At 45.3% G+C, this 14,642-nt stretch overlaps 1 protein-coding gene across 3 annotated transcripts in view; it reads left to right on the forward strand.

The window, feature by feature from the left end:
* Window positions 1-3,465: 3,465 nt before the first annotated feature.
* The window catches only part of ALG1 (ALG1 chitobiosyldiphosphodolichol beta-mannosyltransferase), a 425,029-nt gene continuing 413,852 nt past the window's right edge, over window positions 3,466-14,642 (forward strand). For 2 of the 3 annotated variants that reach the window (XM_069210579.1, XM_069210577.1), the window contains exon 1: window positions 4,692-4,774. Coding sequence is in view for 1 of the 3 variants with exons in the window: in XM_069210576.1 (XP_069066677.1) it covers window positions 3,501-3,786 (286 nt within the window). In the remaining 2 variants the exon portion in view is untranslated. Of the gene's footprint in view, window positions 3,787-4,691; window positions 4,775-14,642 lie in introns of those variants that run through there. The other variant, XM_069210576.1, reaches the window with a different exon arrangement.

A 14,642-nucleotide genomic window follows, 5' to 3' on the forward strand; every position in this document is an offset into this window, starting at 1 on the left:
GAATCCCCTGTTGGAGTAAGCCCCTGGAGTATCTATCTACTTTGGGTTTCATTTTTTCCTGGGATTCCCTAATTGCCTCTGTTTTTCCCACCAAGTTCGAAGTTTTTCTCTTTTGCTGAATTGCAAAATACTATGAGGTTCTAATGGGTTGAAATGTACACCCAATTCTCATAACAGCAACTTTAAATACTGAAGCCACTGTACTTTTCCATAGTAATCCAAATCCAAAAATCTCTCTCTAATAATTTCCCTAATAAACTTGGTGCCTTGTTTTGACCAAATGCAATGTCATTTTGTTAATGTATTAAGATCAATAGTGTCCACCATGCCAGTGTTTTATATACAATGAAAGCAGGGGTCGACTTTTGGACAGCCAAGGCCCTGCGTAAAAAATGTTTTCTTGCAGCTGTACAGCAGCAGTGGCCCTTATAAATTTTAACTTGGCCGTTTCCAAATGAGACAATCAATCACCATTTAGTGAGAAAACAATGCCCAAGTAGCTAAAGGTTTTCACCTCTTCTAGCTTTTGACCCTTCACAAAATACCCTTTACCCTGTTTTAACCTTTTCCCACATACCAAGGTGTAGGTCTTTGTTCCTTTTATGGCGAGCAATCTGAAATTGAATTTAACTAAGTTATTAATCAATCGCTGGAGACCAGTTGTCATCCTGAATAAAAGTACTGCGTCTTCTGTGTAGAGTAGAATTGGGATAATAAGGGAACCCACCCTGCAGGGATCGATGTTTATATTCTGCAGGAAGCCATCCGCCCCATTTTCTATAATGAAAATAACAATGGTGTGAGCTCACATCCATACCTAATTAGCCCGGTCAACCGAAATGTATCTGTACTTTCTTCATTCTTCCCACAACGTGCACAGGAAGTTAAAGAAGCATACAGCTGGGAGAGATGACTTACAGCACCATTCAGAGCACCCATATCTATTAACACCTGCCATAACATGGCATGATTCACCAGGTCAAAGGTGCTGCACAAATCTTCAATACACAGATGGATATGCCCCTCCTCAGCCAACGTGTTCTTACTGATGATAAGGTGGAAGTTTATTCCCTGTTCCACTGTACCTATTTCCTTACTAAACCCATATTGTGATTCTGTCAATGTACTTTTTTCCTGGGCCCAGGATTCCAGCCTAGCTAAGAGCACCCTACCCATGACTTTCACAGAGGATCCAAAAGTAATATGGGGCAGTAACATCTAGCATTGCCTCTGTTCCCTTTTAAAAAAAATAGGGACAATCATTCTATCGCTCTAGGATTTTGGGAAATAACTGTTTGCTTCTCCATTTGTGTTAAAACTGGAAACCATAGAGATGTATGTGTCTTAAAAACAGCCACTAGGACCCCAATGGGCCCGTGGCTTTTCCTTGGGCACTATTTTTTAGGGCTACACCGACTTCCGCCTTGGTAATTCGCTCCTGAAGCTCAAAATTAATTGTACTTGGGAGACTCTGAGACTGATCAGCAGCAATATTATCTGGAATAAAAATGCCTTCAAAATGATTGTAAATTATTTTGTAACACGAAAACCTCCATAGATGGACTAACGCTTTCTTGGAGAAAGGGATAATTTACCGTTTTCCAGAACAAACTATTATTTCCAGTTTCAGCTGCCTATTCTAAATCTGCCCAGGCCAGCTCCTGAAGTTCCTTCTTTCTTCTTTTTAATACCGTCCTATAATGTTTTTGAAGATCCTTTATTTTATCCCCATTTCTCAGGGTTTCTTGTAGAGTCTTTCCGAGTGCCTGATTTGCTCTAGTACAATGAGAGTTAAACCAGCCAGGTGTATTCCTTCTCTATGTAAATTTTTGGCAATTGCTGTAATTTGAAAAAAGCCTTCCACCAACCTAAAATAATCTACCTCCCCTGCCCCCCCTATTCTGAACGTAAAACAAAAGAATCCCATTGTTCTAGCATGATGGCTTCAAGTATTTTAGATTCATTTGTCACCGCCCATTTTAAGGTAACCCCATTTCTCCCCAAGGTTTAAATGAACAGCACAGTTTCCGTTGCCTCTGGTTTATTATGAAAAATATTTAAGGAAAGATTTAGCACAGCATGGTCACTAAGCACAGTATTTTCTATATTAAGGGTTTTGATTAGGTTTGGATCGTTGACTGAGATCATTACGTGGTCAAAGAAAGAAAAGTGTCCATTACCATAAAAGGTTGGCAACCCAGAGCCATATTCTTCTGGTTCCTGTTCTATAATTTCGAGATTTAATGTATATACTAGTTCATTTAGCGAGTCCCCATAGGGATCATGTATACAACAGTTGGTCAGCCCCAAAATAATCTGAAAGTTTGCAACCTGAACTACTTTTAATCTGGTATTTTCTTGTATTAAAAACTCCGACCCAGAGCTACTATAAAATGAGCCCACTTTATTTTGCGAAAACCTCCAAATCTTTTCTGAATTCTTTAATGATTCTATTATGTATATTATTGAAGATATTATTGTAAACATGTATTAAGATGACCTCATACCTTTGGTCTATAAGTAGGTAAGCCACCTGATAATAAGGGGATTTGGTCAAGGCCATCTATATAAAAATCAACCCTACTCCAGGTTTCCAGTAAACATATTAGCTGGCAGATGTTATAATATTTAACCAATCTGGGTTTTGTAGCTTAGATTATACACCGCCATATTCCAGCCTTAAATAATTAAATTTTGTTTGTTACCTGCTGTATTAACTGCCCCTAACCCATTCTTTGTTTGACCACGTGGACCCTGTGGCTCTAATCTTCTACCACTCACTAACCACAGGGAAATGATGTATACTACTTCTATACAATTGCAGTGTGGCTTCAAGTGTGCTTATCTTTGTGAATGGCTGTGGGCTATGTTTGTAGCTTCTTAATGGGGTGGAAACTCCCTATTTTTCAGAAAATCGCCCATTAACCCCAATGACGTAATGTTTTCGTGATTTGAGTATGGTTACAAATAGCAATAGAAAACAAAACATCACTACTACTTAAACAGATTTTGTCTTTACTACGAAAAACTGCAATTTTTAGAACTTATCAAGTCCCAGACTTTTATTTTAAAATGCTGTCAACTAAGCTGACGTATCGGAACAACTAAAAATAATTATTATGGTAAAATGATTTTGACATTTCACTCATGGAGTTAGCAGGCTAATTCAGAGCTCTAGTAAAGCACACTAAGAAACTCAACCTTATCGCATAAGATCACATTTTTAAATGTTTAACACATTAATTTCTTTGTCAACTCGGAACCAATTTCATACGTTCAAATGTGAACGGGTAAGGTTGAATAAATCAGTACTTTGTTTGTGTTTTAGTACATGACAGGTGTGCCCATGAGTTCATTACTTCAAGATAAACTAATGTTTAAATGTAAAGGGTGTTACTATTGCTGCCGCTCGTGATCATAGTCTTTCTACTCTTCCAACTATTCGCGGCTACACGCAGGCTTGAACCTCTGCGGCTCCCGTAGATAAGTCCCTAATTGTGATGGCTGGCTGGCGACTGCCGCTATTCCTGCAGGTGTCAGCGCTTGGCTGTGTTCTTATAGCTTCACTGAGCTGGAGAAGTGGTTGGGCATGGTTGCGCTTTCCGCTGCTGTCTGCCTTCACGGCCCTGTCCTTGCTGGGGTTCTCGTGCATAGCCGCTCCAAGGAAGGGTCTACGGCGAGTATGCGTGCTAGTGCTCGGTGACCTGGGCCGTAGCCCACGCATGACGTACCACGCACTTAGCCTGGCTCGCTGTGGCTATGCTGTCAGTCTGGTTGGCTTCCGGGGTAAGCAAATGCCGCTCTTCAACATGACGTGGGCAGGTGGAGTGGACTGCGCATGCCGATATTGTCCAAGTCCGGGGTTATCAGACATTTTGGGTCAGGCAAACCATGGGTAACTTGGGCGTTCATAACCAACTCACTGACAATTGCATTGACACGCACACTATACCTCCACCTGTTCACCTTCCGCGTCTTTATTGTAATAGTTTTCATTGGTTTGCTACAGCTCCTGGAATAAGGGAATTGTGGTTCTTTTTAGGTCGAGTCTGTCGAAGGCTGATTGTAAATGACCTATTGAAAGCTTATTAAAACGTTTACAATGGCTTATATCCCGGCCTTTGCGTACCATTGATTGGATTTACTATCACTTTTGTTTGTTTGCTTATGTGATGGCTTTCCTTGTCGCAGTTTAGTGATCTTGTTTTTGTTTCTCCCTTGGAGTATATCCTCCTCCTTTTTAATTCTATGTCAGGACCGGATATCTTTCTTCACTTTTTATTTAACAGCCAGTTCAAAGTTCAACAATTTCAAGAAAAACTACACCCATGAAGCCAACCTCTCCATGGTAACCAGTGTCTAATCGTTGTTCTCTCCAACGGTGTGCTTATATATCCATTGCTGTCGTCGTCCGCCCTCTTTTTCACTGCTCGAGCATCAGTCAAGTCTTTTTGCCCTTACTGCCTCTTGAGTGTACTTGTGACATTGCCTTTGACTGTTTTGGTAAAGCCTTGTGCTGGCATTGTTTAATCACAGTATTTCTGGGTTTTACAGGAGACCGTCACCGCGCTTGGTAGGTTTTTATGCCCGAGCGCTGATTCCAGACTCGGTGACATGTCGGCTCCACCAGAGGGCGCTCTTTCGCGTCTGCTGGTGTTATGCGCGTTTCCTAGCAATTCGAGTCGCAGTGAGCGCTCGATCACTAGGGGGATAGTGTGACACGGGTTTTGGGCGTAAAGCTCAATTTTAACCCCTACAGAACACCACTTTTGCGGTAAGATAGACTCCTGCCTAGGGAGCGGAGCGCGCGCAGAGGCCATTCGGTCTCTTCCCTTTTCTTGACAGGAGCGTGGGGGGGCTGCCGTAAGCATATCTACAGCGTGTTTCTCCTGTCCAGCATCTCCCACTGTCTCCCTACTATGCAGTCCATTCAGGGCCATGATTTCTTCCCCAACCTGTCCCCTTGGGAGTGCCCTTCACAGCGCACTCTACCCCCTGAGGTAGATGTTTTGATCTCTCAAGCCATAGCCCAGGCCCTGGGCCCTATTAAGGAAAGTGTTGCAAAACTGTCAGAGCAGGTATCTAAGGGGACAGGCATGTTTGGGGGGGACGGGAGCTGCTCCTAAAACTGCAAACTTGACGGCTCCCAAGAAATTGCGTAAGCGTTCCACGGGGCACCTCGAGGGCTTCGAACACCTCGCCGAAACCTTTCACAAGAGGGTGCGTGCCCAACCTTCTGGGAGGGTTCTAGGCCCGGAGAGACCGCTAAAGAGGTTCACCCCATATTAGACCTTGAGGTGGGGTCACCCAAGCAGGTTGAAGGGGACACAGAGGGAGATTCCTCCCCTGATGAGGAACACCACTCCGGTCGTCCATGGCGCCTGGTTTCCACCACGCCAGCCCCGCAGGAGGCAGAAGACTCCAGTTCAGACATGTTTAAGCTGTAGGGCATCTATCACCCTAGGTCCTCGGAGTGGCAACCGGAGTAGAAGGTGGCCCAGTATGTGGCCAGCAAGATTCGTCAGCCTCTTGACAAAGAGGTTCGGGCCCACCTAAGGCCGAATGTCCGCCCCCTACTTTGCCAGGCAAGGTAGCGGCAACTCCGGACATAGACCAAAAATGTGTACCTTCTTTGCGAAGTACACTAAGGATCCCAAGAAGGGTATCGACTGGTCCTGGAGGACATGCCAGGACAACTTGCTAGACATGTTAGGAACCCCTAACACAGATTATTCAATTGGTCGAGCACACAAGGCACACGGACACCCCCCTGCCGACTGATGTTGTGGCTGGGTGGGCCCAGGTGGCAGTTTGCCTTTTGGTTGTGGCTGGGTGGGCCCAGGTGGCAGTTTGCCTCCTGGGCAACGGCAACTGTGCTATCTTGGCGGAGAGGCGCCGTTCCTTACTTATTAAAATAGACCCCAAACTGGGGGAACTATCTAACTCCGAGAAAGGGGCGGTCGCCCAAGGTAACTTATTTGGCGATCCGTTCGTCAAAGAAACTGGGCAAGTTTGTGGCCATCTTTTCGGCGCTTGACAAGGCACAGTCCTCCATAAAGAACATTTTTCCTGGGAAAGTTTTTTTTGGGGAGCCGGACGAGGCAGGGGTCGCTCCTCCGGCCGCGTATATCAATAAGGTCCCAACACTTATACCTACAGGAATAATGGATGGTGGGACGGTCGTCAAGGTGCCTTCTTCCCCAACCGGGGTAGTGGGAAAAGCAGAGCAAGCAGAAGTGCCCGGGGAGCAGGTAACGCTCCAGGAGGCCCTAATGGTAAGGATTACTCTTTCTTCCCCTCAAATTCTCGGAGAGAGATTGCGTTTTTTCACGCACAAATGGGCACTTATAACCTCAGATGCCTGGGTTTTACAGACAGTGACAGGCTTTCACTGAGAGTTCTGGGAACACCGGTCCAGGAGTGTCTTCCGAGACCTTTGGTATTTACGGAAGTGGATTCCACACTGATAGACTCAGAAGTTCAGGACCTTCAATGAAAGGAGGCCATAGGAAAGTCTGTCCTTCATCCCAGGGGTTTCTAGAGCAATGTCTTCCTGGTAGAGAAAAAGGACAAAGTCTTTCGCCTCAGAGCATTCAACGAGTGGGTAGTCTACGGAAACTTAAAAATGGAGGGCATTCATATGCTCAGGGATCTTCTATTACAAGGGGATTGGATGATTCGTCTGGACCTCAAGGATGTCCCGGTCCCAATTTTGTTTTTTTTCCCCCCTTCGCAGGTTTCTGCAATTTCTTTGGAGGGAGCAGGTGTTCGAGTTCACGTCCCTCTCTTTCGGCCTATCTTTGGCACCGTGGTGCTTCACGAAACTGCTCAAACCAGTGGTGGAGTACCTTCGGTCCTGGGGATTCGTCTAATCATTTACCTCGACGATCTCCTCCTGATGCATCAATCCTGTGACCAACTTCAATCCAATGCGACCACGACTGTTGCACTTCTCCAGGACTTGGGGTTTTTGATAAACCTGCAGAAATCAGATCTCCTGCCCTCGCAGTCGATTACTTTTCTGGGTTTTCTCATAGACTTCCAGACAGCCTCCCTCAGCCTCCAGAGCTTGAAGATATCTAAGATCAAGAAGGAGTTGACGAAGGTCATGAGAAGCAACAGAATCTCATTCAGACAGTTAGCCAGAGTGGTGGGACTTCTCTCATCCTCGATTCAGGCCATATTTCAGGGCCCTTTTCACTACTGGGCACTTCATCACCTAAAGGCGCATCATCTCCGGCGCAGGTTAACTTATTCCAAGCTCATTTCTCTTCCTCACGAGGCGAGAACGGAACTCCAACTCGCCAAATCTGAACATAGAATCGGACTCCAGCCAGCAGAGTTGGGGAGCCCGGTGCGGGGATGTCTCGTTTGGTGGATCCCATGGGAACTCAGTCTGCACATCGATTTTCTAGAGCTCCTGGCGGGATCATTTGCGGTCAGGTCTTTGACTTGGGACAAGGTCTCTTGCGTTGTCCTTCTGAGGATGGACAATGTGTCCACGGTGCAGTACATAAATTACCTAGGGGGCACTCACTCAAGACCCTAGCGGAGTTAGCGAAGGACTTTTGGCATTTTTGTCTCCAGCACCAAATCTCGGTGACGGCGGAGTATCTTCTGGGTTCCAAGAACACTCTGGCGGACTGCAACTCCAGACTTCTGGAGGACTCCAGCGATTGGCAGCTGGACAGAGGAGTTTTTCTGGCACTCATGAAGCACCGGGGGACATGTTCAGTGGATCTCTTTGCGTCCAGATGGAACGCCCAGTTACCGAGGTACTTCAGCTGGTGCCCGGACCCAGGGTCTGCAGCAGCGGATGCGTTCATGCAGGATTGGGGGTGAGACCAGGGTTATGCGTCGTCCCCCCCCCCCTTTCCTACTGATTCCGAGAGTGTCAGCCCAAGTGCGTCGTCAGGGGGCTACGGTGGTCCTGATAACCCCACTCTGGAGGTCACCGGTGTGGTTTCCATCCCTGCTGGAGCTCTCTTGCAACTTCCCAATTCTTCTCCCGGACTCTCCGTCAATTCTCCTGGACTCCACGGGGCACCTTCACCCTCTGGTCCTTCAGGGACATCTCTCCTTGATGGCTTGGAAGATTTCCGGGGTAGCTGGGAAGACAGCCGCCTTTCAAAAGGACGCTGAAAAATTCATTAGACAGGCCTGAACTCTGGGAACATGCAAGCGGTACAAGTCCGCCTGGAATTGCTGGGCTTGTTGGTGTTTGGAAAAACACGTTGATTCCCATGGGGGCCCAAGTTACGGATGTCATATATTTTCTCGCAGAGCTAGCGGAAGCTGGTTTATCTTATTGTTTGATAAATCCTTTTAGATGAGCAATCTCGGAAGGACATCCCCTGCTGATCAATTGCCCGGTGGGGGAGCACCCATGGGTGTGCAAATTGCTTGAAGGTATCAGAATATCCAGACCTCCAGAACCCAGGTAGTCGGAATTATGGGACATCAATCAGGTTCTGCGTCTCTTATCCTCGTGGCAGGATAACCAGTATCTCTTTCGGAAGGAATTGTCAGCAAAACCAGCTATGCTGCTATGTTTCATCTTGTGCAAAAGATTGTCGGATGTCAGAGCTCTGGATGTATCAGCAAGAGTTTTTTCCCCAGAGGGAGTGACCTTCACTGTTTCCAGGTGGACCAAGTGTAATATCATGTCAGTAACCTATCCAGCTTTCCCACACGCACTGAAATTGTGCGTTGTACGAATTCTCAAAACATACGAAGAGATGACGGCTGACCTTCGACCTCCTGGAGAAAGGCAATTGTTGATTTCGATAAAGAAACACTTAAGGCAGTTTCTTCGCCTTCGATAGCTAGGTGGATCAGATGGGTTTTGATGGAAGCGAGCATCAATGTACAGCTTTTTGGGGCACATTCCACTCTGGGTGCCATGGCTTCCAAGGCCATCCAGGTGGGTGGCAGGTTGGAAGACATCATGAACACCACTGATTGGTCGTCAGAGTCTACCTTCGAAAAGTTTTATTTGAAACCTATTCACGAAGCCTCTTTGGTGATAAGTAAGCTTTAAACATGCAAAATCCTTTCCTCCGGTCCTGACACAGAATGAGAAATTTCTTAGCTAACGTGAAGAAAAGTTTCAATTCTATTAAGGACACGGAGGCGAGGATTATCCCACCTAACACAAGGGATGTGCCTCCCGCCCGGGAGCTGTTTGGACACAACGCCAATGGAGGTGGTATCTATGTTTACAATGGTCGTATGAAGAACCTTGGTTTGATTTGTTGCCAGCTTGGTGGTGGATATCATATATTTAATGTGGTCGGAATGCATATTTTACAGTGTATGGTTATTTCAACTGTTCAGAATTTTTTTAGGGAGACTCGTTCCTCTTGCTCAATATGTTATGTTGTTCTCGTAGGATCGGAGACAGTAGCAAATTGAGGATGCCTTAACTTGCTGTTGTAGTGAAGTCGAGGGCGGACAACGACAGCAATAGATATATATACACACCGTCGGAGAGGACAACGATTGGACACTGGTTACCATAGAGACGTTGGCTTAATGGGTGTTGTAGTTTTTCTTGAAATTGTTGCACTTTGAACTGGCTGTTAAAGTGAAGAAAGATATGCATCCATAATCCTCGCCTCCGTGTACTTAATAGAATTGAAACTTTCCTTCATGTTAGCTAAGAAATTTCTCAGTCTTGGCTAGACAGTGCATGTGTTGTCTTAATTAAGGTTGTGACATGAAGTCGGCGGCTATCTTTGGATGTATAAGGTTACAATGTATTTATAATACAGAAGTTCCGGCGGTCCTCTTCTGCATTGGAGGCTGGACTAATGGGCTGTTATGTGGAAAATGGCATATGCATTTTAGGTTCTGGGTGCTTTATCTAATGGGAAGCATTTTCTTCTGCATTGATTATATCATGATGATTCACATGTTTAAGCTTGGTAAGGAAGCCACCCTCTGCCCGTTCCCTTTTGCTTTGGGCTTTCCTTTTACACTTCGCTGCCGTTGATGTGTCTGATTTTATGGTGATTCCGCGTCTTCGTAAGAGTGCCTGGGAGCCTCATTCCTTTAGCCCATGGGCACAAGCTGCAGTAGCTGTTTTGACATTCACCGAACAGGTTCTGAGACCTAATGCCCAAGCACTTGCTTTCTGGGACATCTGCCACAAGGGCAATGCTGTCAGGGTACGGCTTTATCATTATTCCTTTGTTTGTTTTTTACATGCAAAACACACATCCAACAAATGCAGTCCCTCCCCTCTCAGGCATCATGTGACAAGCCAGTAGGCAGGATCCATCCAGCAGTTTACAATGATCTCAAGTTGAAGTTTGTGGGTGTGATCGCACATGTCAGTGGCTGGCTGTCCCGCACCGCCCTCAGGGGTTCATGATACTCTGGGCAAAAGGAAGAACACTGCCTCTAAACCTCCAGGTGTATCTCACCTACCTAGTCCCCACAGTGTCTCAGTCCATATCCTCCTCCCAGACCCTTCTTGCTCGCCATATCGTATCAAATGTTTGAGACCGCCTTGGGCCTTACAGAATTGTTCCTTCGCTCTCATACACCAGTCCATGTTGCACTCCCAGTCCTCCACTCCTTGTGCATCTACACTGCTCCATTTTTTTGGATCGCATCCCGCCTAGGTATCATTAAGGCTACATCACAGAACAGGTGCAAATATGTGTCTAATGAATGTTCACCCCAAATGCCTAACGTGATAAGTTTCAGTTTGAGACCTAGTGTGGTGACAATAATGTTGAATATCCTATTAGCCACGCCTGTCCAGATGGACCTCAGCCTAGGATCTTCCTGTAATATTTGAATTAAGGAGCCCAGTAATAAGCAGCCTTTCAAGCACCTATCAGTATGGCATATATTCATGGCAAAGTGTTGTCAGAATAGCAGGAATCCATAAAATTCCTACAATTAAGGATTGCCTCACCTGTGACAATAAAAACACTTCCCCACTTGTGTGGCTGTGCCTAGTGCTGCAACAGAAACGGATCAAACCAAGGACAATGGGAGCCGCTGCATGGAGACTCGTGTTGAGCATAGTTAGGTTTGTGTGTTGCTGGCACTTGCACTATGCCCAGCCACACAAGTGGGGCAGAGTTTCTTGTCACTGCACTCTACGCCAGTCCATTCTGTCACTCTAAGCTACTCTGCACCACTGCACTCTAAAACACTGCTCTCTACAATACTCTATGCCACTTGACTCTATTCTGAAAAATCTTCTCTACACCACTTCATTCTGCACTACTCCACTCTCTTCCACGCCAATGTAATCTATGCCTTTCTGTTCTATGCCACTGCACTGTACTCCACGGCACTCTATGCTTATGCACTCTAGACTACATTACTCAAAACCAATACACTCTATGCCACTGCAATCTACACCAGTCTGCTCTGCATCATTGCACTGTACGTCACTGTACTCTGTTACAATATACTGTATGCCACTGCACTCTACACCATTTCACTCTACTTCACTGAACTCTGCGTCACTCTATTCTGCTCTGCACTAATGTATTCTACGCCACTGCACTTTACATCAAAGCACTGTGTGCCACTCTACTGTGCGCCGATGCAATATGTGCCACTGCACTCTATGCCTCTCTACTCTACACCACTTTATGCCAGAGTACCCTACCCCACTCTGATATGCACCACTCGATTCTCCACTCCACTGTCTTCTGCAACACTACGCTCTATACCACTGTGCTCTATGCCAATGCACCCTATGCTGCACCACTCCCCTTAACGCCACTTCACTCTGCTCTTGAAACAGTTTACTCCATGCCACTGCACTCTGTGCCACTGCAGTCTAAGCTGCGCTACTCTACTCTGCACCACTGTCCTCTATACCTCTGTGCTCTAGGCCACTCTAAACTACTGCACTTAATGCCAATGCACTCTACAGCACTTTACACAAAACCAGTGCACTGGACGCCAGCTACTCTGCACCACTTCACTCTATGCCACTCTACTCTGCAACAATCTACTTCATGCCACTGCACTCTACCCCAATGCATGGTATGCCACTCTACAACATTGCACTCTACTTCAGTGCAGCCTATGCCACTCTAGTCTACTGTGCACCACTGCTGCTCTCCACACCACTCTACGGCAATGCACTCTACTCTACACCACTGCACTCTGTGCCCCTCTACTCCCTCAACCCTGTCACCCTGCACCACTCCAATCTACGTCATTGCACTCTATGCCACTGCAATCTATGCTGCACTACTCTACTTTACTCTGCTCCACTCCACTCTGCGTCACTCTACACCAGTGCACTCTGCACCACTTTACTCAAAACCAATGCACTCTACACCAGTCTAATCTGATAAACTGTGCTTTACGCCACTTCACTCTGGGCCACTCAACGGCCCCCCACTCTACATTCTTGTGTACTCCATTCCACGATGCTCTGTTCCATTAACCTCTACTCCACTTTGTGCCACTCTGTGGCATTACTTCACTCTACGATGCTCTAGGCAACTTGCTCTACGCCAGTCCATGCCACTTCACCTTCACTCCACTCTGACACTCTACGCTGCTCCACTCCACTCTACTCTGCCATTACTCTAAACTACATTATTCCACTCTATGCCACTCCATTCTATGATACTCTGCTGTATGCTACTCTACTTTGCCGCACTCTATGCAACACCCTCTACACCACTCCACCCTGTTTTACGCCACTCCACAACACTCTATGTTCCAACGCAACACTTTAGTCCACTCTGACACTCTACAACACTCCACCCCCTTCCATTCTGACACTCTACTCCCTCCACGCCATTCCACGACACCTTATGTCTCTCCACAAACACTCCACGCCACTAACGCTCACCCATGCTGAACAGTAACCATGCTGGTGTTCAACATGGTTAAAACTCCTGTGTATGTGAGACCTGTTGGCTTTGCCAATGCTTTTTTTAATTTTATTTTTTTAGTTCACCTTTTAAACAGATTGAATGATTAACTTAAAATAAAATGGTTGAGGCCCTATTACACAAGGCCATTCCCATGATAGCTACCAAAATCAATTTAAGCAAAAATAAGGTGCATTCAAACTAGGGGATGCAGCAATCACACATCCCCCTTTACAGTAAAAGAAAACATTTCCTAGAACAATCCAATACATGTGACCCAACACCCTTAAATTGCATCCATATATTTAAAAAATGGGGAAGTTCAATTTTTCTTCATAATCAAAGAAACAGGTAAAAAAAGAGTTCAAGTAAACAAAACAAAAAGAAAGTTAAACCGCTTCCAAAAGTTGCTCTTTACCAATATAAGTATTTGAAACGTTGTTTTCTCATAGCCAACGCATTTCATTCTAAGCTAACATCTTTAGGGCTATAACATAATACGATAAACATTAGTCTCTTACAAAATCAAAATGAAAACAAACCCTATTTACATCAATAAAAAAAAAAACTGTACAATAACTACACGCATCCTTTGCCCAAAAAGTAACCAAAGCATAAATATCTGTTCCAGTAACTTGGCTTATCACTAAGGAGCTTCATTGGCATAAAGTGATTTCTAAAAAAGGCACCAAAATGCAACAAAAGTGTTGCAAAAACCGGTTCTGTACCAGTAAGCTGACTCTGCATTTCTTTTGAAAAGTAGCCACACTAGGATTTTCAGTCATGTAGATCTTTATCGTAATTACCAAGTTGCCAGACAGGTATTTTCAGTCATGTGTTATTCACCACTGTTGTAAGTCAGTAATAACTCTTATTTCTCTTGTTGAAGAGGAGTCCGAGACATATTTTACTCTTACTCACCAAACATGTCACAGCTATTAACCAGCTATTTAGCTAGCCACTTTTAAAACTTTTCTGCAGTTTATCAATTTACTAACAGTCTAACAACCTATATCCTCATTTATGGCAAGCAAGAAACAAACATTTTCCTAGCTATCGTAACGCAAAGTTTCAATTCTATTAAGGACACACGCAAGGATTCTGGTCATCTTTCTTTCCTTTTTATTATTCAACAGTGTTTAAAGAAGAAAAAACACCTTTCCCATAACTCCACAGGAAAGGACTACAAAACAACAGCCAGTGAACACCCCTCCACCCCCACCCCATCCTCCAACATCCAGTTAATTCACTTTCTTCTCAGGCACTTGTTTTTTCTTTCTGCTCGGGAAAAGATAAGTTCTTAATTTATTCGTTATGTTTAGTTCTATTTCTCCTTTCACGTGTTTATTGGTTATTTGTCTCTAGGTGCCTGTTAGTACAGTGTAGGGTTCACCTCGCCATGGAAGTGATTCACCGCTGCAGTCACGGCTTGTCAATATTGGGGCTGCAACAGTGTGGTCTGGCTTCTTCTCTTGAGCGAATTGTTGATTTACGGACGCCTCATTCAAACAAGGATGCTCCTCCCGCAGTTTGTGCCTCCGCAAGCCAGAGTGCCTCAAAATCCCTGCACCCCAGTACATGGTCCATATTCTGTGGCAAGGCACCCTCAGGGTCAGTACTGAGGAAGCCTCTTGGAGGCATTTTTTCCTTTGGGATTGTTAATCACACTTTGTGCGTGTGGCCATTGGGGTGTTTTCAGTGCAGGCATACAGTGTTCTTTCCCACTGATTAGAGAAAGATGGTCGCAGGTGATCATAACTGTGCCCCTACAATCAAGAC

The sequence above is a fragment of the Pleurodeles waltl genome, chromosome 10 (genome assembly GCF_031143425.1).
Source record: "Pleurodeles waltl isolate 20211129_DDA chromosome 10, aPleWal1.hap1.20221129, whole genome shotgun sequence".
Lineage (NCBI taxonomy): Eukaryota > Metazoa > Chordata > Amphibia > Caudata > Salamandridae > Pleurodeles > Pleurodeles waltl.